At 38.4% G+C, this 23,259-nt stretch overlaps 1 protein-coding gene across 6 annotated transcripts in view; it reads left to right on the top strand.

The window, feature by feature from the left end:
* The window catches only part of ROBO1 (roundabout guidance receptor 1), a 697,339-nt gene that overhangs the window by 425,209 nt on the left and 248,871 nt on the right, over positions 1-23,259 (top strand). For all 6 annotated transcript variants that reach the window (XM_027881207.1, XM_027881208.1, XM_027881210.1 and 3 more), the window contains one exon: positions 19,503-19,829. In XM_027881207.1, the coding sequence (XP_027737008.1) occupies positions 19,503-19,829 (327 nt within the window). The remainder of the gene's footprint in view (positions 1-19,502; positions 19,830-23,259) is intronic.

Here is a 23,259-nt window from a genome sequence, read left to right as displayed (position 1 = left end):
ATGGCTTGAGGTTTAATTGTTTTGTAATGAACAAGATTCTTGTGTTTGGTTGATGTGTGGTTCTTACTTTCATAATGTTTAACTTGGGTTAATGTTAGACAATCTGAGTCTTTAGGTTAGGAAGTCGATACTGTAGGTACTTTGTCGATTGAAGTGAGCCCCCTGACCCATGTAATGCAATGGTAGTGAGAAATTTAAGTTCATCTGCTGAAGAATTTGCCAAGATTGTAGTTCTTTGTTAAAAAAAAATCCAAGTATAGAAAGAATTTAGTAGTACTGTGCTCAGCTCTATTCTAGAAGTATGCTTTAACCCTATGAATGTCATTTACAGGAAATGATTTGAAAACAGCTGTTGTTTGAATCTTTTGAGTTCAAGAATCAAAGAGAAAGAACCAAACTATAAATGGTTTCTAGGGTTCCTGCATTGGTCTTCCTCGTGACGGTGCTACAATATCCCAAGATTCTTTTTCTCCTGTCCTGGAGAATTGGTTGGCTTGCTATTTTTGTAGGAGTTCATGGGGTTCCTTTATCTTGCTGGGTTTGAAGGACAGGGAAAAGCAACTATACTCTAAATCTAGCTAAACCTAATCTTTTATGGCACTGATATTTGCTACTGGACATGATAATGGGGTCAAAATGACATAATAGATGTCTCTGTAGTTCAGTCTTCTATCTTGTCCTTTTATTTGTTTAAGCAGACATTTTATTTTGGACATTTTTATGAAAAAAATGTATGGGTCACATGTCTTGGGCACTGCATTTGGTTGTGCAGACTTGGGCGGGTCCTATAACAATTATTTTGGGAGCACTTTGGGGTGGACAAGAAAAACTGTGGGTTTTGAAAATATAAAGATTATAAAGACTTGCGACAGTGAATAAAAAAAATCTTTTTCTCAGGTAGCTTACAAGTCTGTATCATAAAGGAGCTGATGTTTTCTGGGGAGGGGGGGGAAATCTTATTTTGGTTAAGAGAAGAGTATTTATTTATTTATTTTTAGTTTCCTCTTCAGTTGTTAAAACTGGTTTCAAGAATATTCCTACTTTTTAAAAATGGCTTTGTGTTATTCAGTCATCACTTGTGCTGAGACCTCTTTTTTTTAACTTAGAGACAATTGAGGGGGGACCTCCTCAGTGTCTGCAGGGAGGTGTCAGGGCATGGACCAGGCTCTGCTCAGTGTTGCCAAATAAGAGACAACAGGCAGGAACTGATTCCGAGGAAGCTCTGCCTGAACATGAGGAAGAGTTTCTTTGCTGTGCAGTGACCGAGCACTGGAACTGATTGCCCTGAGAGGGTGTGGAGTCTCCCTCACTGGGGATGTCCCAGAAACATCTGGACACAACGCTGTGCCATGTGTTAGGATGACCCTGCTTGAACAGGGAGCTTGGTCCAGGTGGTCCCTTCCAAGCTGACCCATTCTGGGATTCTTTCAGTGATATACAGATTTTCATGAAGGATGCACAGCAATTTGGCAAGTTCAACTGCATTCCCTTTTCAAACTCTCTTTTTTTTTTTTTCTCCTTCACGAAATGTTGTCTTGAACATACCTTCGCATGCAAGACAGAAAAAAGCGCTCTCATCTGGATGCAGCAATTTGTTGACCTCAAAAATAGAAAAGGAACATGTATAAGGAATATAATAGGGGTTTTTTTAAAGCACTCCCTGTTGTGAATATCTGTCTGCTTTTTTTTAGCTGTGAGAAGAAATCTTTCATCTTGAGAACAATTGCTGACTTACAATGCCATCCTATCATATTTTGATTGAAAGCTCAACTTAAAAACATATTTACTTGGAGGAAATGGGCCAGCCAGCTTTACTTTTATAACTAAGTTATGTTTTATTTTGGTCATGTTTACCTTTTATGATTTCTATAAATCTCTAAGTCGTATGGATTACTATTTAATTTAGAGGAGTTTCTGGTGTACATGTACAGTCATATTGTCTGCAAAATTTCTTAAGGAAGTTTTTTTCTTATATATATTTTTACAAATCACCTAATTGAGGAGGGATACTAATTACTTCAAATTTTTAACAATTTCTGTATTCAGTTGCTGGAGCTTGCCTATTCCTTCTTCCCCTTGCCTGAAATGATTCTTAGGAGTAGATATTCCTTTTTCCCGGACTGTGAAACCCCAATTCCTCTGGATTATTGTCTTCAGTAGTGCACTGTATTATCTACAATGGAAGCAGTGCACTGTTAGCAAATCACCATTTTTCCACTACAGTTCTGTCTAACCCTGAAGTCTTTTTTTTTTCACCAGTAAGTTATTAATAGAGTTCTATCTCACTGGAGAGCTAGCATGCTGGAGGGTGAGTGATAGGTGTTTATAAGGAATAAATACTTAGGAGGGGGTGGGAGGGAATCGTACGTTCCTGAAGGAGAGCAGGTAAATTGTTGCATGGAGAGGGGACTACAATGAGCAATACTTAATGAGCACACAGGGCTTTAGGCATTTGCATTCCCAGCAGTGGTTTTTGTGGAGATGGCCTCTTCAGCATTGCTTGCCTTTTTACTTCTCGTCCCCTGCTAATTCATTCTTGTCATTGTGAGAGCTTTTAACATAAAAGTAACGATTTTTTAGTAATTCATTCTGGGCTTTGTGACAGCATTAACAGGAAAATGGGGATTTTCTTCCTCCTGAAGCATGCCAAAAAAAGCTTTTTTTCAAGGTCAGGGATGATCTCTACTATGGCTTGATGATACATGCTTATATGAGCTTTCTCTTTGCTCTTAAACATTTAAAGATATTTATTTAAACTAGGATGAAAGATATTTTTTGGATCTGTTGTTTTGATTCAGAATAGTGATTTTAACTTTGTGTTTTGTTTTAGAGTTGGATTTGTGGGTATAAAAAAGGAAGACTATAGTCTGTATTGACCCACCAAACTCCTGTGACTTCTCATGAAAGAAAACAATGTAGTGGTGTGTAATTAATTGAGGCTGAAGAACTGCAGTTCTCTTTTTGGTTTTTTTTGGTGTGTGTTTTGTGGGTTTTGTTTGTTTGGTTTGGGTTTTTTTGTTTGTTACAGTTGGAATTTTCAAGTGTTATCAGCCGATATTTTATCAAGGTCAAGCAAGGAAAGATCATTTGTATTTAGTAAATCAGGAACAGAAAACTGAATTTCACATCCCGGTTTCCTTGGGCCAGTCTTGTCTAAAGATGGGAACTATTAGGCCATAAGAAGGATGGGATGAGGTGCTCAGGATAGTATGCTGCATGTGTATTGAAGGACACACTGAAGGTACAGCTTCCTGTTTAATTTACTGGGTTGCTTCCAGTCATCACCGCACACTATCATGTTCTTAGAGCTTGAAACTTGTATGAATGTTGGTTAATGCTCACTGAGGTGACCCATTTGGTTTGGTGTGTAAGTGGGCATACTCTTAACAGACAGAATTCTACAGTCAAGGGATAAATAAAACCCCCAAATAAAACCTCTTGATGCACTTTTTCTAAGCAGTGGATTAAATTTTCAATTTTTCAAATCACCTTTGTGGATTTAGGCACTCAAATGCTGTTGAAATGCTCTGGGTCTTAGTGCCTTTTCATTGCCTAAATCTGTAAATTGATGCTCTCAGGATAGCACATTCATTTTTACTTGTTTAGAAAATAGTTCTGTTAATATAATGACAAAGGTACAGACAATGGTGACAATGACTTTAATTGCTAGGAACGTGCCTGGATAGGGTCTGTTGCATTTTTGTACTAAGTGCACTTTAAGACCTTCAGAGAAGGCTGTGTACTACCTGAAACATTCAGCGTGTGTAATGTGTACAGAATGGCAGCCTGACTCTGTATTATCTAGTATATTTAGCTTATGTCATTAGAAGAAAAGAGTGTTAAATAAATGCTGTGGCTTTTCTTTCAGTTTCAGAGTGCTTTAGTCTGTCACGTGGAAAAAAAAGTCCTTGTTTTTTTGTGGGGTTTTTTTAAGTAATTTTTTGTACCTGATTGAAACCCCATCTTCCCTCTGCTGTGTTTTTCCAAGTAACTTAGGAATTCTTGTTTGATTCAACATTTTATCCTGTGCTATCAATTTGTGTCCACTTAAGACGTTCTTCCATTTACAAGGTTTTAGGAGTTCAGCACTTGTGCAGAAGTTGGTCTGTGCTCATATAAATAACACAAGGTGAAAGCTCCAGGCGCTGGGCTTTAACCTGATCCCCTGTGCCTTTCTGCATCAGTTAACAGATGACTTTCTGGAGATTTACAAGTACAAACATTGAACTTTTTTCCTCTCATAATGCTGCATGGTCAATTAAGAACTAATGCAACAACTAGATGAAAAATGGTCCTGTTTATGCGAGAGTCAGAGGCTTTGTTTTCATTCTTAAAGCTATGTATTTTGACTTGCATTTAAGAAGTTTTCAACTTTGGCTCAGATCAAAGTTTTCTGTCTTTTCAAACAGAATTCTGTGTTGAGTGGGCTTCTATAACGTTGTTGCTAATTTATCAGCATTTATAATTAAAAAAAACCAGTGGTATGATGCCTTGTTGATTTTGGAAAGCTTGTTTAATATGCCAAATATCTTCCAGTGGGGAATAAAGCTACGTAACAAAGCGGTAGTGAAATCATAATGTTGGCTTGTAAGAACAGTTTGATTGCACTGATTGTTGTGACGTGGTTTGATTTTTTTGATTTAATACCCATGTTAAAGTTAGGATCCAGAAAGGACTTAGATAACTGAAGTGAAACACTGTTTGAAACTGCTGTTCTGAAACCTCCATCATCTATTTCCCAATCACAGGGAAGCCTAAACACTGCCAGACAAATTCCCCCCTCCACTCCCCATTTTTCTGTGCCCTCTTCCATGCCTCCCTATGGTCTGTCTCAGACCTACCAGCTTGGGTTTCACAAACAAGTCATAATTGTTTTCTTTTAAAATCGGCGTTTGAACTACTTTATATAAAATTGATCAATAGCCCTTGGAGCAGAAACTATTTGCTGGACTTCTGTGACTGCTGATACAAATGGCCCTCTCACCACCTTTCTCAAATTCTTCTCTGAAATAAATTTTCTTGTCTGGCTTTACAAGAAAGGGAATAATTCTTGTCTGGCTTTACAAGAAAGGGAATAAACCTCCTGAACACACCTGAAGTCTGTGAACTGCTCGTTCCAGGTGGAAGGAAGTGACTAATTTACCATTACTAAAGTGGCGAGGCATGAATAAACAAGAGATTTGATTTTTGGCTTGGTTAGGCAGCTTCACACCAAGCAGGCTAATTCTGCATAATTTTCTGCTTGGAATGGGAAAAAAAAAATATCATTCAATATTGAGTCATTTTGTCTTTCCTCTGCGCTCTGTAGGGGTTATATGTACCTAATAGAAAATCTCAGGTTTTATTCATTTATAGATGTAATGTATTTTTTTTTTTAAATACTGTTAAATGCAAGCAGTTGGTGTTTATATATAAGCAGGGATATCAGCAGAGGACATGGCTTCTCATCACTTCACTCTTGAACTTAAAGTGGGACACAATCTTTGCTGAGAGCTCTGAGCTCTCCCCGAAGCCCAATGACAGAACACGGGATTTGGGCTGAAGTATTCTAGGGACTCTTCTCTTGCCTTCTTCTAAGTCTTAGGCAGTAGTTTCTTTTTTTTTCTTTTTTTTTTTTCTATTAGGTTGTAATTCTCAAAGTTGATAAATTAACTCATTAATTAACTGGCTTGATGGTAATGTTTCATGGTGATGATGGTGTGCTGTGTTGGCAGACTGATGCAGATAAAGACTTCCAAGTCTTTCCCCTGTGTTTCCTTCCTCATGATACTGAGCTGTTTATCATTGTACTTGGGAAAAATCAACTGCAGTTGAATCTGTCCCGTGTATCTTTACTTATAATTTAATTCTGTTTATAAAATCCTGTAGCTCTTTCTTGCAGTGTGGTGTTCCTAATGCAGATCTGCCAGGTTATAAATATTTGCAGCAACTATGAAATTATAGAATAATTTAAGAGTAGAAATCTTGCGGAACGTGGAGGGGACTGACAATTTGCAGTACAATCTCTTATGAAAAGACTCATTCATTTTTAATAGACCATTTTTTTAGCACTGCTTAGCTTTTGTTCTTAATCAAAACGCTGGGGGAGAATTTCCTGTTTATTTAAAGTAAGAATGTAAAAGAAGGGCAGATTAATTGTCATTAAAAATTCATTTAAACTGATCTATGTGCCATAATGCCTACTAATTAGTCATATAATGGTATATTAGAAAAATAGGAAGATTGATATTAGGGCTTTACCTGTAGAGGAGGAACAACTGATGCCCGTTAATCAATTTAAACCTCTAACCATGCGTTTAATTCTCAGTCTTTGCATCGGGTACTGGTGAGCAGCTGTGAGCCTCAAGGCCTAGTGCTTCTGTCTAATTAGTCCCACTGAAGGCTTTCAGCCTATTCAGGAAGCCTTAATTTAGGGGTTTGTTTCAAATAGCTCTTTATTACATAAAGTGGAAAAGTCTGTATACTGGTTGCCTTTTTTTTTTTTTAGTATTTAGAAACTGTGCTGTGCTGATGATACAAAACCAGTAGTTTAGCCTTGAAAACCCTGTTGCAAAGGAAAAAAAAAAGAAGGGTACTTAAAACCGTGGATAGTCCTTTGCAAGGATGAAAACAAACAAAACCTCTAGTTCCTTGTACCCACCTCTCCAATCGTGTTTGATGGTCACAGCCTGAGCTGTCTCAGAGATGGGTGTAGCTACTCGAGCAGCGTAAGTTGCAGTGAGATTTGTGTTGCACGTTGGCAGGAAAGGTCCCAGCCAACTTCCACCTCTCAGGAGGGACTGAGTAAGTTCTGCACGGAGCAACCATGAGAGGAAGGAGAGAGGGAGGCAGGGCATGGAGGTGGTAATTAAAAGTAGACCCCTTTGCACTTTCTTTCCTCTCCAATTTATTACAACTTAGTGAACAGATTGTAGTAGCTTCCTTGTGTAATAGAAGTGCTGCCATAATTAATCCTGAGCAGTAGAAGCTGAGGTACTTGTTCATGAAATGAAATTTCTTTTTTTATATGAATAAAAGTAGCTTTTTTTTGTTTTTTTTTCCCAGCAGCATTTCTACATCCTTGTAAAATACAGTTTAATTTGTTGCAAGGGAAACTCTTATAATCATACCTTAGAATTTTACAGGCTAGACAATAGTAGCTTTTCTTAGCTGATGGAGCATTCTTAGTAGAATTGTCTGAATCCAGCTGCCTGTATTTATGAGTAGCTGCTGCTGTTTTTCCACTTGCTTCTCTGTGCCAGGGGTATCTTAATTTGTGAAACAAGCCATGGGCAGAGAAGTCATCTCTTCTACTACAACTACTGCAGAAGTGTTGGTGTTTCTTGTTTGTTTGTTGTTGTGGTTATTTTTGTTTTTAAAGATGGATAATATTTCTAATATATTTTAAAGATGGATAATATTTCTAATATTCCTCTCAGGTTTATTACTTCCTGGCAATAACCAATTCTTCTTTGATCATTGAACCGCCTCCCTTGTCACAGTGATGGCTGGTAGAAGTAATAATAAAAATAATGATATTTTTCTCTTGTTTGCATGCAGCTATTCTCCTTAATAATTTTGAAGGCTTGGCCATCATTTGCAGTTCTGTGTTTATACCACACAAACCTCTGCTTGCTTGCCCGTAGTGATGTTGTATTATGCATTAAAATCTTCTCAAATTGTACAGTTCTGTTCTTCTAATTTTCACTTGCTGGGGTTTTCATATTTCTTGTGCAGGTCTACAGAGCTCTGTGTCTTTTCCCTTGCTTCATTTTGTTATTCACCTCTGCTTCTGACTCAGCCTCCTAGTTGTGTAACGCTGTGTCTTTCTCTTATGTCTCTCCTTCCTTTTTCTGTTTTTGACCTCTGAACATTGATCTCTGTTTCTCTCTAAGCACTGATCCCCTCACCCAATCCCTTCATAGTAGCAATTCAAAAGCTAGTTGTTAAGCTATCTGCTAAAGAATAATTAGAAATTAAATAAAATAATGAAAAATGGACAACTGGCTTTTTTCTTTAGATCAAGAAATTGAATCTTTAACTTTTTCTCGTACTATTAATAATATTCTTCATTCCTTAAGTCTTATCAACAGACATAAGCTACTGCCATTCTTGCACTTTTCTTTCTATTATAAGCTTCAGTAGGCAGTCGACAGCATTTTTGTTTATCTGCGAAGTTCTCACACTTAGCATGCTATGTAAGGTATAAACATTGTCTTCATTAGTGTTCTGGATATGTCTGAATTTGCTTTTAAGGTTTAAAATTGACTTGAGATGGGCTGCATTCCTCTAGGGATTTGTTACTAATCCTTTAAAAGACAGTTTCAAATATTTTGTTTTCTTTAAAGTATAAATGACTTCAGACAATTATCCTTAAAATCGTGGTTCAGTACTTTGTCTCGAAGCAGTCAGTAACTTGCTGAAAAATGGTGCTATTTAAATATCTTCCTTGAGTGTGTCTATCATGTAGGACATCTCAAAAGCTTTGTTTTACATGTTTTAACACATTTCGGTCTGCTGGGCACTTAGACTATTAGCCTAAACTGGTAGTTCAGCAGTCTTTTAGAGACTGTAAAGTAAAAATGAAAGTGCTTTGTGCTTTTCTCAGTTCCATTTGCCCCCACGTGTTTCATTTGGGGGTGTCAAACTGGTAGCTGGGGCAGTGCCTCTCATAGCAGCTCCTGTGGCCTTTCCTTTCACTCTTCCTAGGGATAACATCCAGCTTGTTGGCTGAGGCTGTGAGATCATGGAGAGACTTCAGCGAGCTTCTTGTTTGGGCTTCTCCACTGTGTAAAAGGGTGATGTTTCCAACTACAGTCACTTCCAAGTAGCTCTGTATGGGTCTTACTTTAGTTTTGGGATTGGTGAGAAATTCTACAGTGTGCACTTAGTAGAGGAGGAGTATAGGGGAGCTGAGCAATTCCTTGCATGGCTTTGTTTCTTGACATCTCCCAGAGAGCTTTTCCTCATAACAGGATTCAGAGCTCAAAGTGTGAGGACTCTGGTTGCATAAGTGATGAAGATGACTTAAGGTTTATGTAGGAGTAAATACACAAGCCTGGTGACTGGAACTTCTCTAGGCTCTATTTTTAGCCACTGTATAATATGAAAGTTTCACTGCAATGCATTCAGGTTCTGGTACCGTTTTTGCTACAGCCAGAACTAAAATCCAGTTGGGAAGGTATAGGAGTGGCAGAGATGTCAGTTGATGTTTCTGATAATTTTTCGCAAGGTTTTCAGCAGCTGTGCTCTGGGAAATCAGACCACAGGATGATAATGGTTCTTGATCCATCAGAGAGGAAAACTCAGTGCATAGTAGTCTTCTGGGAACATAATTTTGCACATTTAAGGATGTCCTGGGATGTGCCTTTTCATGTGTGATGCCAGACATCTGCAGTTGGATTCAATGTTAGCAGCCTAAAGTTGTGCTTTCTGCAAAGGAACAAGTAGAAACAGTTGTAAAACAAATGGGCATGTGCAAGATCTCCCATTTTCAGTTTAGAATCGAAGAAACCTTTGAAGAGAGAAAAAACAAATCCTCCTGCACTGGGCACTGGTGAGGCCACACCTCAAATCCTGCGCTCAGTTTTGAGCCCCTCACTGTAAAGAAAGACACTGAGGGGCTGGAGCGTGTCCAGAGAAGGGCAGTGGAGCTGATGAAGGGTCTGTAGGGTCAGTCCTATGAGGAGCAGCTGAGGGAGTTGGGAGTGTTTAACCTGGAGAAAAGGAGGTTCAGGTGTGACCTTATCACTCCCTTCAACTGCCTGAAAGGAGGTTGTAGCAAGATTAGGGTTCTCCAGGGGAGTAGTGACAGGACAAGAGGACGTGGCCTCAAGCTGTGCCAGGGGAGGTTCAGGCAGGACATCAGGAGCAATTTCTTCACTGCAAGGGTTATCGAGGTCTGGAATGGGCTGCCCAGGGAGATGGTGGAGTCACCATCCCTGGAGGTGTTCAAGAAATGACTGGATGTGACACTCAGTGCTCTGGTCTAGTTGACAGGGTGGTGATCAGTCAAAGGTTGGACTTGATGATCTCAGAGGTCTTGTCCAACCTAAATTATTCTGTAACTTTCTGGCCTGTTGAGGGACAAGAAATTCAAATGCAGTCAAAGGGAAAAGAGTACAGTGTTTCTCAGAGACAAGGTTATTGTGATGGCATTGATAGCAGAGTTTGCTGTTTTGACATATCATTGTATTGCTGAAAAGTAGCAACAGGAAAATACCTTCAGTCATCATGCAGTGAATATCATGTTGATTGTTATGCAGAGTAACTCAGCAGGAGATATTTATTGCTTTCCCCTGAAAACATGTCATCTCTCATGATTTTCATGCTCATTTACTTAGCTTTATGTTTGGAAAAAAGAGTGTTTTGGAAAAAAGGGTGGGGATAGACAGCTTTTAGAGAAGGCATTGCTTGATTTAAAGTTTTTAAGCTGTTATGAAATCTCTTGGTTGATACTGATCCGTACATTTTATGTAACTGTAAACAACTCACTGACCTTTTTTTTTTTTTTTTGTTAATTTGAATTTTAATTTCCATTCTTCATTATGCAAGTAAAACACCCCAGTGTTGTGTTACTGCAGTAACAACTTGTAATTGAAAATGCCTGGCCTTTTTGTAATTATCCAAACTTAATGTTGTACAAAAAGTCAAATGGATTTAAATGGAGTGAAAGAAAGCTGTTTTACTCCAAATTTCTTTACAAATTTTGTTACAATAAAATACAGTAAGGAAACTTAACTACTTAATAGTGTTTCTTTTTATTTTATTTTTTTTAAATGTCAAAATTATGAGCAGTGAGTAATTAAAATCAAACTTATTCCTGAACTGACATACCACACCTCTCCTTTAAATACCTCAACGTTCGGATTCAGGAGGGCAGTTTGATATTTCACTCACTGTTGCATCTGAAACAAATTTACAACCATCTTTAAAAAAAGTAGGATTTTGGACAGGTGTTTCGAATTATCGTATTTCTCTTTAAATATATTTGGGAAACAAGAAAAAAATTACAATATAATTTGTATGAGATGTACCAAAACCAGCACAGGCACAGCCTAGGAATGCTGTTGCCTGTTACAGTACTGGGCTTCTGTAGTGGCAGAGTTGAGGAATGTTCCTGATAGAGCTGGGAAGAGGAAACCTCTGGCCCTATTGAGAGTTAGTGTTTCCCTGGCTTCCCAACAGCCCTGTGGAAATGAGGATCCTCTTTCCCTTCTCTCAGCATCTCAGACATCTGAACATGCAGTTGATCAATACAGAATTTGATCTCACACTGAACGTGGGACTGGAAATCAGTTAGAAGTTGGTATTCCTAAGCATGGTAGGAGGTGACTTTGAAAAGGCTGGAAGAATGTGGAAGCAACCCATCTGAAATCCTATAAAGAGAATGTGTTATATTTAGGTTTTTTTTGTGACTACATGGTTTAAAAGAAAACAACCCAAAACCCACGTATGTCTTTAGATCTGTTTTTATGATCATGATCACCCACAGGGATACTTTGTCTTATTTTTTCGTGCATATAGAATGAACCTTGGAATAAAGTAGCCTCATGTGCTGTAATCACAACACAAATAGTTGGAATTTTTTTACACTGATGACAGACAAACCTACAGATGAAGTAACATTTCTCTGCATCAGTGTGTCCGACATCTGATTTATTAACACGTAATACATATAAATAAAATATACAACATATATATAGCACAAAAACCATTGGTTTTGGTGCAGTTTCAGTTTTTCTCCAAGTTCTGTTTTCCTGTCCCAAATGGCAAACCAGTGGTTCACAGCCAACGAAACACCCTTCCTGTCTGGCATAAGACATGATCGAGGACAAAGAATGAAGACAGACCCTGACTGTCTCTCCTTTGATTCCTAATCCCTCTCTCTCTGCTCAGTAGAAAACCAAGCCCTGGAAATGGCAGTTCTTACGTGACTCACACCAGCCCCTGTCCCACCACTCCCCATTTTCTCTGTCTTCTCAAGCTGCTGACAGCAGATCAGAGCTGTCAGGCCTGCCTTTGTAGGGAACACAATCTGCCAGGGGAGGAGGAGGAGGACAGGGCAGCAGTGATTGCTCTAAGCTGTCTCGGATCTTCCTGCTGTGTCCCAACTCCTCTGTTTAACCTGTGGTCTTTTTCGGTATCTCTTCAGCTCTGGTGTCCATAGAGTTATCCAGTTATCATCAAATCCTATCACTTTAATATAGTTCTAATATCTCTTTCTGTAGTGGTCTTGCAGTTCTTTTTTACTTGAACTCTGCTCAGTATTTGCAGCTCTTCCGTAATCCTTTTGCCTCCCCTTTTTCCTTGCATTCTTGACAGCCATTCCAGGGGCTGAGCTGCTCTCACAGTGTCTTTGTGTTCCTGCAGTACCTTTCTGACTCCACTGCTTCAGTCCTCCTGGAATTTGGTGTGGTCATTGCCAGCTTGTCCCATCCAAAGCTCCAAGGATAAGCTGACCTTCAGATACATCTCAGCCATTCTCAGACTTGTTGTTGTGCAGCTCTTCTCAGTATCATCCCAGTGTAGAAAATACCTCCCAGCGTTACTGCAGCCATTTCAAAGACAAAATGAGTAACAAAATAAGCTTTATAACCATTGTGTTTGTTTTTGGCCTTGAGTATACTGAAGTTGCTCACTGGGTCAGTGTTGATTTTGCATTATTAATGAAAATACTTCTGTAATTTCATTAATGTTTTCCCTAAGGGAAAATAGTATTCCCAACTTATTCCCACACCATTCCCAATTTGGTGTGGGATATTGTTGTTTTTATTGAGTGAGTTTTGGTTTCAAAAGTCAGTTTTCTAGGTACAGCTATCTAAAACTATTCCAGCATCTGCCAAAGTCAGATGAGATAAATGTCTGACCGGAAAGCAGAACTGAGGGAAAAGAAAAAAATAAAACTGACCAGTTTCTTACACTGGGAACATTTAAGTACTGCCTGAGGTTTTATGTAAATGTCAGCCTCTTACAGAGTGCAATATAAATATTATTATTTTAAATTTATATTCAAGCTAATTTAATGAATAACCAGGTCAGGACTTATTTATGCTAAGTGCTGGACAAACCAGTAGCATGCGTTCGTGGAGCAAAGGTTGGCTGTCAAGCTACATCTCTTTAAAATAAATGGTTATTTCAGGAGCAATTTAGAAGAGTTGTATTTAATTTTGGATTAAGAAACTAAAGCATGACTTTTACTGTTGCCACTTCGAGCTTCTTTGTTAAAAGTGATTATTTCAGAGAGGTTGGATCTCTTAGCATCTCCTGGGAAATATGTCTTTAGGTATTAAAGCAGAAACTCAGTGTTAATATCTGTGCAATGCAGTATCTGACTTTTCTTTTTCCCATTCCCACCAGGCGGAGCGTTTAAATAACTGTAAGATAATATACATATTTCCAAAAGACTTTTTGCGCAGAAATTTAAGGCTTTTTCTCTATGTCCAGACTTACTGCATAATAAGGAACAGAAACAAACCATTTACACCATATATATGAACTTTTTTTAAAATTATTTTTCTCCCATATTTATTTAGCTTATTGCCAATACTCCACCTAACTCCTGTTCAGTTGACCAGGTCATGAATGTTGTGTAAATTGAATGTCTGCAGCTTCCAGTGTTTGGGTAAATCTCTCAGCATAAGAGCCAGGCAAAAGATCAGTCTGGATTTGAGGCATTTTTAGTGCAGCTCCCATTTAATCTCTTATTTCAAAGAGACAGACAGACGTGGCTTAAAACTCCAGGCGCTCTGTCATTATTCTAGTTTTTTTTCCAGCCATAAGTGAACAGTAAATTATTGGTTTCTGACATCTCCTGATAGTGTGGTAGCTGTGACAGAAATGTAATTCATGGTGTCTTAACCTTGAAGTATTTTTTGTTGCTGTCTTTTTAAGTGGGAAAGATGTTTTGTGAGTGCCTACAAATTTATTTTAAAAGCCCTGGTCTGCATTTTATTTAAGACTTTGTGTTTAAAGTGGAACTTGCTTTACCCAAAAATATCCCTTAGTAGAAGAAATAATTAAAAAGAACATCTATTAATAATTTCATCTCTCATTAGGATCAGAACAGTAGCAATTAAAGGAGAGAAACAAAAGGATTCCTTCATGTGATGATGTAAACTGAAATAAGAACAACTTCTTGAACTTCACAGGGGTTTTGTTGTGGGACCGATCAGTTGATGTTCAGGGCTTTTCAGCTACATCTCGCTCTCCTCTTTTCCACCGTGTGCTCAGAAAAAGATGCGGGGCATTTACTTTTCATTGGGAACACGTGGGGAAATTGCACGTTCTCCTGATCCAAAGTGAGAGCCTAGCTTGTCACATTTTATGGTATCTATTGAAGAGAACTGGACCTGTTCCCAGATCAGTATTTGGAGCCATTAAACGTACCTTGAAATGCATTTCAGTAAACCTGTAGTCCTGTGTGGGCATCAATCAGCTGATGTGACAGTGCTGGGACGTTCCAACTGTGCATTTTTCCCCTCAGTGTACAAATACTCACTTGCAGGTGATATTCGTGTTCATAGAGGTGGCATCCTTTTAAAGAGGTTATGGAGATGTTCACAGTTGTGACTGGGCAAAGTAATGGCAGGATTTGGGTAAAAAGTGCAACTTTATGTTTTTCTAGAGCACGTGTTGAGTGTTTAGCTGTTAGTGAGGAACAGCTGTTGTAAATAAAACTCTCTGTCAAACACCTCCTTCCCGAGTCCAAAGTGACACAGTGATCAACGTCATTCTCCCATCAGTGCTCCAGAAACCTCAGTTAAATCCAGTTTTGACTCTCGTGCTTCAAGTCAAAGTAATTAAACGGCGAAATTTCTGTTCTGACACGATTGACTGTTCTGAGAAAATGTAAATAGGCACAGTATTACTACCTTTATTAATTGCTTCATGTCTTTGGTTACGAAGGGAAGACTGCAGCATCTGCAATGGAAATGTCAACATAGTTGCTTCTTAATATGCAGCATTCTCGTAGGCTACAAAGCTCAGGAAATCAGATGAACTTGCACAAAGGTAGTGCACAAAGATATATTCTTAAAAACATGGAGAAATTGAGAGAAGGAAAATCAATGGGACAAAATCTCTGTGGATCTTCCTTGTTCTATTGTTTCTCTTCGCAAGTTATTTGTTGCCTGCGCAACCAGGCAAACCCAGTAGGTTAGCTTAGCTGAGGGTATTGAAGCAGAAAAGCCACTTTGAGAAAAATACTTTGATTTTTTTTCCTTTATTTATTTTTCCCCTGTAGCGTGATGTGATATTATTTTGTAGTGTCTGCTTGAAACAGTATTCGAAGTCTGCTTGCCTCTGAAGTGTGCATAGTTTGGGTCTCCCATGTTCAAAAAGGACAAACTCGAAGTAGAATTTAAAACAAGGAAAAGGTGAGCGAATCTTGTAGGGGGGAAAACCAAATGAAAATGAAAACCAAATGAAAAGAACACAAAATCCAAGAGGATGGTAAAAAAAGGAAAAGGTTGCAATCTGCATGTCAAAGGGATAAAATTCCAAGAAGCGTGTGGAGAGATCTGAACTACAGGGCAGTTGAAGCCAGAAAGAATGAGGTATTTATGGTTTAGGGTACATTAAACCTGAGGATTAGAGAAAGATTTCTAACCACTATTTCAGGAGAGTTATGGAACATCTTTCCAGTCAACATACTCAAATGCAAAAATATTCCCTCCCACTTTCTGAAAAGTTTCTGAAAGCAGTTAATAGTGGAAACACTGGGGAATTGGGAAAGGTCTGATGTACTGCTGAAGTCAAATTGTTCACAAGGATCACTTAACCACAGGTTTAAAAGCAGTGTTTTGTTTGTTAACATTTTACTAATAACTTCGGTAGCAATAAGGCCAGTTACTCAGATCTTACGTAGCCTTTCAGTACTGAGAGAGGGGGAAAAAAAAAAGGAGGGATCTTGTGCTCTGACAGTCAGTGTTAAATGTTCTGTCTGTGAAATGGAAAAGAAACGGGGCCAAGAGTGTACTGGCTCTTTGGAATTTGGCTAAAGACACAGTCTGTCATGGAGTATTTTATAAGCATCGTGATAAATTACAATTTAGATATGTGGATCTTGAGAAATGAGGTTTTTCCATATCCATCTGAGCTCAGGTTTAGATCGACGGTAGATACAGTTGTGATTTTGAACTGCCTTAGGCTGTATGGATCAGATTTGAGGCTGTTTGTTCCAATAGCACACAACTGTTTTGTTTTCCCCCCCTAAAGGAGAAAGTGTTTGTACACATGGGGTACACGGTGCTTGAACCCTTAAGATCAGTAGCTTTTGCATGAGCACATTCCTTATTGTTTTTCAATAAGTTGGTTTTGTATGTGCTACCAACAGGAAGTTTCAAGGAGGGAATAATAAAAGGCAAATCTTGCCTCTACGAGTTTGTTATTCATCTGCTGTAAGTTTTCTTTGAACCTGCACATCTGTTTATGTCAGGGTCTGAATTCTTGTAAAAATTGTTGTGGCACTGTCCAAGAAACTGGAAACATAACTTCATATAATTGTTCTTTTAAGTAGCAGCATGAAGTAATTAACATGGCGTACTTTAATTGGTGGCATCCTATTGACTTATTATGAAAGACTTGAATTAAAATAAAGGCAAGGAACACAAGTTGGTTAGTTCCTCTAACCCGGTGCTGTCATCTCTGGGGGAGAGAAAAAGCAGCTCTGTTTAATGGCAGATCCAGCATGTAATAAGTGTTCTACTTCTTTTTTTTAATCGAATATCATTTTGGGAAGGATTTTTGACAAGAAAATTACAGGATTGGTGCCCACTCTAAGATTTATGTTGATAATTGAAGCTTCTTCTTCTCAATAAAACGAAAATGCAGCTTAAATAACTAGCTAAAAGAAAAGAAAGATCTTTAAAAAAAAAAAAAGGGGGTATATAGATATGTAGAAAGATTATAACTTGGTTGTCAAGGCCATTATACCCTTCAGGCAGTTGTCAGTAAATCTGTATTTAATGCTGACTAGGTGCCAGTCAACTAATCATACAACTTTTGTCCCTTTCGACTTTAAGCAGTTTCATGTAATTTGCCAGAGAAATGTTACTTTATAAAATGCTAGGATTAAAAAAAAAAAAAAATATATATATAAAAAAATAAATGTACCTTTCTGTTATTTATCTCCTCCAATGTTTGCCAGCAAAGATAAAATGTATATGAGCATTCCTGGACGATCCTGAAGGAATTTCCACACACACCCCCCCTTTAGAGTTTTGAGTCTCAGTTTCCAACAAAGTTGAGAGGTCAGTCTTTATACTTTCAGTCTGTACAGTGCTTGAAGTTAGTGTAAAGCCACTCAAATGTCAGTGTGGAAAACGTGCATACAATACATCTGAAAATGATATTTCATTTATTTGTGGCCTGGGCCAGGCTGACAGAAACAATAGGAGGTTTGTACTGTGCTGTGTACTGGTTGGCCAGCATTGCCTCTGAAAATGCGAACACCATACATACTAGCATATGTGAAAACTTCCCTTTTTTTAAAAAACAATTATTAACTACCTTTAAACATCTTTACATTGAAATTGCCCTTTTATGTTTCCAGAGTGACTTAGAGGGATTGATTTTTAGCTCTGTAATCCTTTCTTTCTATGCTTTTCCTTGTAAGGGTACGTAGGAAGTGAGTAAAAATATAAACAAAATAAGCTTTTTGATCCCTGTCTAGGCATTTTTACCTTGGGAAGAGATCTCAAATTGGTCAGCCCGGTTGTGAGGGCAGAAATATTGAAAGAGGGGCTTTTCACAAAAGCTGTGCGAGAGTTCAGGATGAGTAGACACAAGTGCAGTTTGCAGTGGCTGTGATGTGTTCTCAGGGCACATGGAAGTGGATCAGGGGCTTCTTTAGCTGCTGCAACAGAACATTTCTGCTTTGCAGCATTTTCTTTTCTACTTTCACTGGGTTCAGGATCTTCCTGACTTCTGTTACATCTATCCATATCTTGGCTTGCACGTCTCAGGCATGTCGGAGGTAAAAGGAAATGTAAAATGCAATTACTTGTTTGCTTTAGGTACCAAATAAATATTGCAATACAGTCGGTATTACATATGTTCTCTACAGATTAGGTTTATTGCTGTTTGAGTTAGTTATACATGAACATTATTGATCGTTACATATAAACTATCTTCTTTTCCTGCATACAAAACACCAACATATTTGAATGTAGTCAAGCCAATGCTACCTGAGATCTGTAAGTGGGTGCTTACTGCTAGCTGATTAGGGTAGCATTTAATTTGCATTGATTCAGGTGAAGAAAGTGGGAAATAAAATCAAATTTATGTGTTTGAGAATATTTTCATTTTATATATATAGAAACGTGTATATATATATATTACATGCACATATTTAGCATAAATTGAAAACAGAAGTCCCTGGGACTCTCCCTGCTTCCATATCAATTTATGGTCTATTAACCTGCAAAGAATAGATCTTGCATTTCTTTTTGGTGCTTCACAGCTGTTCAAACCTCGAGTTATTAATGTTAATAAAGAATCTTGGCATCCGAGATTTTAATAATCAGGATTTAGTGACCCAAGAGACCAAATTGTATCCATGGCAAAGTTGTGCTTCAAGAAAGAGAGAAATAAGGAAAACAGTAATTTGAATTTGAGTTTAACAGTTCAAAACTGAAATTTTGATACCCCTTTATTCCTAATTTAGAATTCTTGGGCACCGAGTTGCTTGTCGTATTTTTCTGGCCAGACAATTATAGAGGTTTTTTTCATGCCAGTTTTTATCAGCTTGCCTTTTGAATTAGTTTAAAATTGAATGCTTTTCTAGAAAAGTATCTTGTTTGCTTGTAACTTTTCTTTTATCCTGGATGCTCTTGTCTCACACTGGATCAGTTTTCTAGCTTGGAGACAATAACATTTTTATAATATAAAATATTTCTCTGATTTACCCTGAGGCGTCAGCAGCGCTCAGACACTCGGTGCATTTGTACCCCTTGTGGTGCTGCCTAACAAGGGACTAAAAAGAGACAATAGTACAAGCAAAGTAAAGCAACTGTGTGGGTGCTGGGAATGGCAGGAGTTGCTCTGCAGACATGGCATGAATTAATGGACTTCCCAAAAGGTTGAATGAGGTTGACTGTGACTTCGGGTTATGGATCAGCACAGTAGTAGGGTTGCTGGTTGAGGTGGTCTGATGTCTGTAGAGTATCTGTAGGACTAGTTTGTCTGTTATTCTAGATATGCACGTGCAGGGATGTGTGAGTCTGTATAGGTGAATAAATAAATAAAAAAATTGATATGATTTAGGAATGTGGCAGTTTGCTTCACTAATACAGGTCCCCTGTTGAAAAATGCTTTTGAACGTGCTCACCTGGGAGAACCTCACACACGATGAAGTGCGTTAAGATTTTCTCTTGTTCACTTCAGGATGTTAACAGCTGTCCTTAGTAAATGCTGCTCTATAAGGCAATAGTTTAGTAGCTGTTTTGCAAAAGTACCCTGACTGTACTGGCAACAGCTTCCCAAGAAAACTCTGCAATTTTGTTTTTCTTTTTGTCTCGCAGGTTCCCGCCTTCGACAAGAGGATTTCCCCCCTCGGATTGTCGAACACCCGTCCGATCTCATCGTTTCCAAGGGAGAGCCGGCGACTCTAAACTGCAAAGCAGAGGGCAGGCCGACCCCCACCATCGAGTGGTACAAGGGAGGGGAGCGAGTGGAGACGGACAAGGATGACCCGCGCTCGCACCGCATGCTGCTGCCCAGCGGCTCCTTGTTCTTCCTGCGCATCGTCCACGGGCGCAAGAGCCGGCCGGATGAAGGGGTCTATGTGTGTGTGGCAAGGAATTACCTTGGGGAAGCTGTAAGCCATAATGCATCGCTGGAGGTGGCAAGTAAGTACTTTTTTTTTTTTTTTTTTCCTCATTTTTTTTTTTCCCTGCTCTTTGGTAACAGCCGCCTGCTTTGATGTTACGTGGAGATAAAAATTAAGTGTGAGCTGCCTCTGAGGCAGCGACTTAAAAGCTAGTGAAGGAATTACACGGTTAATTATTATTTATACAGAGGTAGGAGAGTGGAAAAAGAGTCAGAAGATGTATCATGGCACTGGAGAAATTCAGACTTTTTGTGTGTTCTCTGCTTCCGTGCAGTTATGATTGCTTAATGTTTCTTACATTTTGTGTACTTAATTTCCATTTATAGATTGTTTTTTCCCCTCCAGAGAACCATGCAAACTGTAATGTGTAATAGAAGGTAGGATTTTATCTAAAAGAGTACGTTTGGAATTTTTCTTCCACAAATAAACGCTAGGAAGAAGAATGGCAGATTTAGAAACACAAAATGAAATTTTTTTTTTTTCTCTGAAAGAAGTGGCCCACAAATTCTCTCTCTAGTTTTAAGTATTTGGCCAGCGGAAGGTGCAGTCAAGTATCTTCACATCACTTTGTAATGCTTATCTCTTCCTGTATACCCTTTAAACTCCTTTTTTTTTTTAGAGGAAGAGAGTGTGCATTAAAGTGTTTTAGGCATTCAAATGGAGGGCCAAGTGTAGGTCAGAAAATATCCGTTTTGGGGTGCTAAAGTGTGACAGGAAGCCTCTCAATTCAAAGTTAGGTGTCTCTTTTTAAGTTGCTTTGATAGGCCTCTTTTGTGACGTGGAGCAGTTCACCTGGTGTCACGTTGAAGAGCCAGCACAGACCTGGGTGAGTCACCCTCTGGAAAAGCTGCTCTCTGCTGACTAAATGAGTCATGTTGCTATCTAGCTCTGATGAGCCTCCTATCTTTTAGATAAGTTAAACACCACTGTCTGTGTATAACTTTAGAAGAAGGGCTAGATTTTCATAATTGTCACACAAGGCAAAGGAAATGAGCTATGAATTTGTGAATTTACTTGAGCCCTTTTCCCGGTGTTGCTCACATTCAAGACAAACCCCAAGGACTTTGATAATTATACCACAAGGATCTCAAGCTTCACCTGTAGCAGGGTAGATACATATGATTAAGATCTGTGACCATGTTGTTTCCTTGTTAACCACTTCTAGTGATAAAAGTAATCAGTGTCTGGGTAGCTGGAAGTGTGCTTATCCAGTAAATGTATAACCTGTTTAAATCACATGCTGATTGGTTACTTCCAAACATTATATCTGGTATCTTGGAGGTGCAATTTAAAGTGGGCATTAATGTTTGGGAGATTCTGATATTTATCTAATGCTGTTGTTTTGCTTATCACGCTTATTGTTGATTCTTTAAATGAGTTTTAGTGCCCTGTGCTTATTTCATGGTCTTTAGGTTTGGGATGTACCTTGAGGTAGTGTTTGAAATGCATGCAGTGTTTCTGTGTCTTCCACAACTCTTCATCAGAACCCAGAAACCTGAGGTGGGCTTCACTGGTTGGTGCACTGTGGCATCAGTGAACTGGTGCATGGTTGCTAAACATGTTTGTCACTCCTGTCTCAAGTCATCCTCATTATTATGATTATAACAGAGAGTCTGACAGGGTCTGAATGCAAAATATTACTGTCACCAAAAATTTTATTAAGAGCTTCTGCCAACACTCAAGACCAAAAAAAAAAAAATCTTCTTAAAAGCATTTAAATATGCACCAATTAACAATAATGTAGCACTAAATTGTTAAGCCATCTCAAAATGGATCTCATGAGCTCTTGTATCGAGGGCTAGGGTCAGAAAATAACCATCACCAACAATGCTGTAAGGGCAAGAAAAAAAAATCACGATCTATATTAGGAAATAAAATTTGCAGGTATAATGGTACACAGTTTTAATTGTATACCAGGAGATCAGAGAGACAAAGAATTTTAACAGTAAAGGTTATTGTTTTGGTAGAAGAGGTAGTGATGTGACAGTGCAAAAGCACCAAACCACTTTAAATAGCACAGAAGAGGTGAGGAACAAGGAAAGAGTTGAAGGCTGGTGGAATAAATTTGCATTAAATTAAAAAGCTCTGCACTGTGGCTGTAACGCTCCCTTCATTATGAACTGTAGCTGCACTCACAGTGGATTGCTGCAAATCAGCAAACTGTTTTGATTAACTTCTCAGCACACCTGTGCTGAGCAGCACAGCATTTACATTTGTATACATGTACTCCTCCACAACTGCTGTTTTAGAAACCCTTATGTTATAGTTTAATCTTTGTGTGTTTACAGAGGAAAACTGCCTTTATTTGGTTTCTATTTTCTGTGAAGTACAGAAGATCATTTAGAGTACTCGTTATATGCTTTGATGCTGCAATTTTAACCAAATCCCTTTTGTGAAACAGGAAACAGCAGCATGTTTTGCACTGTACCTGTTCACTCTCTCTGGAGGACGCAGCTCCTGACTGCACCAGTTTGTTTCATATCATGATAGGGAATTTATCACTTCTCTTCCATCACCTCATTTAGTAACATCTTGGATTAGATGAAATCGTTTCGCTGTTCAGTGGGTGTCGTAGATTGACTTCAGGTTCACATTAATACTAAAAGTAAATTTTCAGGTCTGTTAGTCCTTCATGCAGTTCGTTTTTATTTTTTTTTTTTTTAAGAGTTCAGTGCTCATCTTTGAGGTAGTCCACAAAGAGAATTTGTTACTCATGTGGTAAGGTGGACATCTTCCTTAAGTACCCTGTGCATAGATTCCACGGTTGCAAAGGAGGAAAATGTAGTGGGATTTCAAAAGTATGTTGTATTAGAAGCTGTTTTATCTTTTTTAATGCCTGTGTATTTTAAAGGACTCTTAAAACAGCTTTAGATTTGATTGCCACAAGAGGGGAGAGACTAAAATCATAAATCATAGAATTGCAGGTAGTTTTCCCTCTGCTTTGTCACTTTCTAGTCCTTGACATCTCTTTGGTGACTTGAATGACATTTGCATGTCATTTAGTCCAAAGGATGCTGCTTTTTCTCCCATTAATGTATATTTCAGTAATGATAATGTTAGTCCTTAGTTAATACCTTTGAACACGACCTAAATACAATTTATTATCAGCAAATTGCATTAAGTAAGTCTCTTATTCCATCTTTGCCTTTTATATTCCTTCCAAAATGTTTGAAGATGCCATGTGTCTGCTCACAGCACTGGGGATTTGTTACATCTTTTCCATAATGTTGTTTTATTTGATATAAAAATATTTGTCCAGCTGTATTTCCTTAAGTTTCTGGGGTTATTTCTTTGAAACCATCCCCCATCCCCAGAAAACCCCTAAAACCAAGATGATCCTTTGGCTGGTGAAGAGTGGTATCTTAAATCTACAAAACATATACTTGAACCCCCACTGACGATGTTCTGTTTGATTATGTTTCAGGGACTGTAACTTTCCCTAATCAAAT

This window comes from Empidonax traillii, unplaced genomic scaffold, assembly GCF_003031625.1.
Source record: "Empidonax traillii isolate 1590-97213 ecotype Southwest subspecies unplaced genomic scaffold, ASM303162v1 scaffold85:size1451899, whole genome shotgun sequence".
NCBI classification, from domain to species: Eukaryota; Metazoa; Chordata; class Aves; order Passeriformes; family Tyrannidae; genus Empidonax; species Empidonax traillii.
Note: the sequence above shows the minus strand (reverse complement) of the source record. Positions and strands in the feature narration are given on the sequence as shown.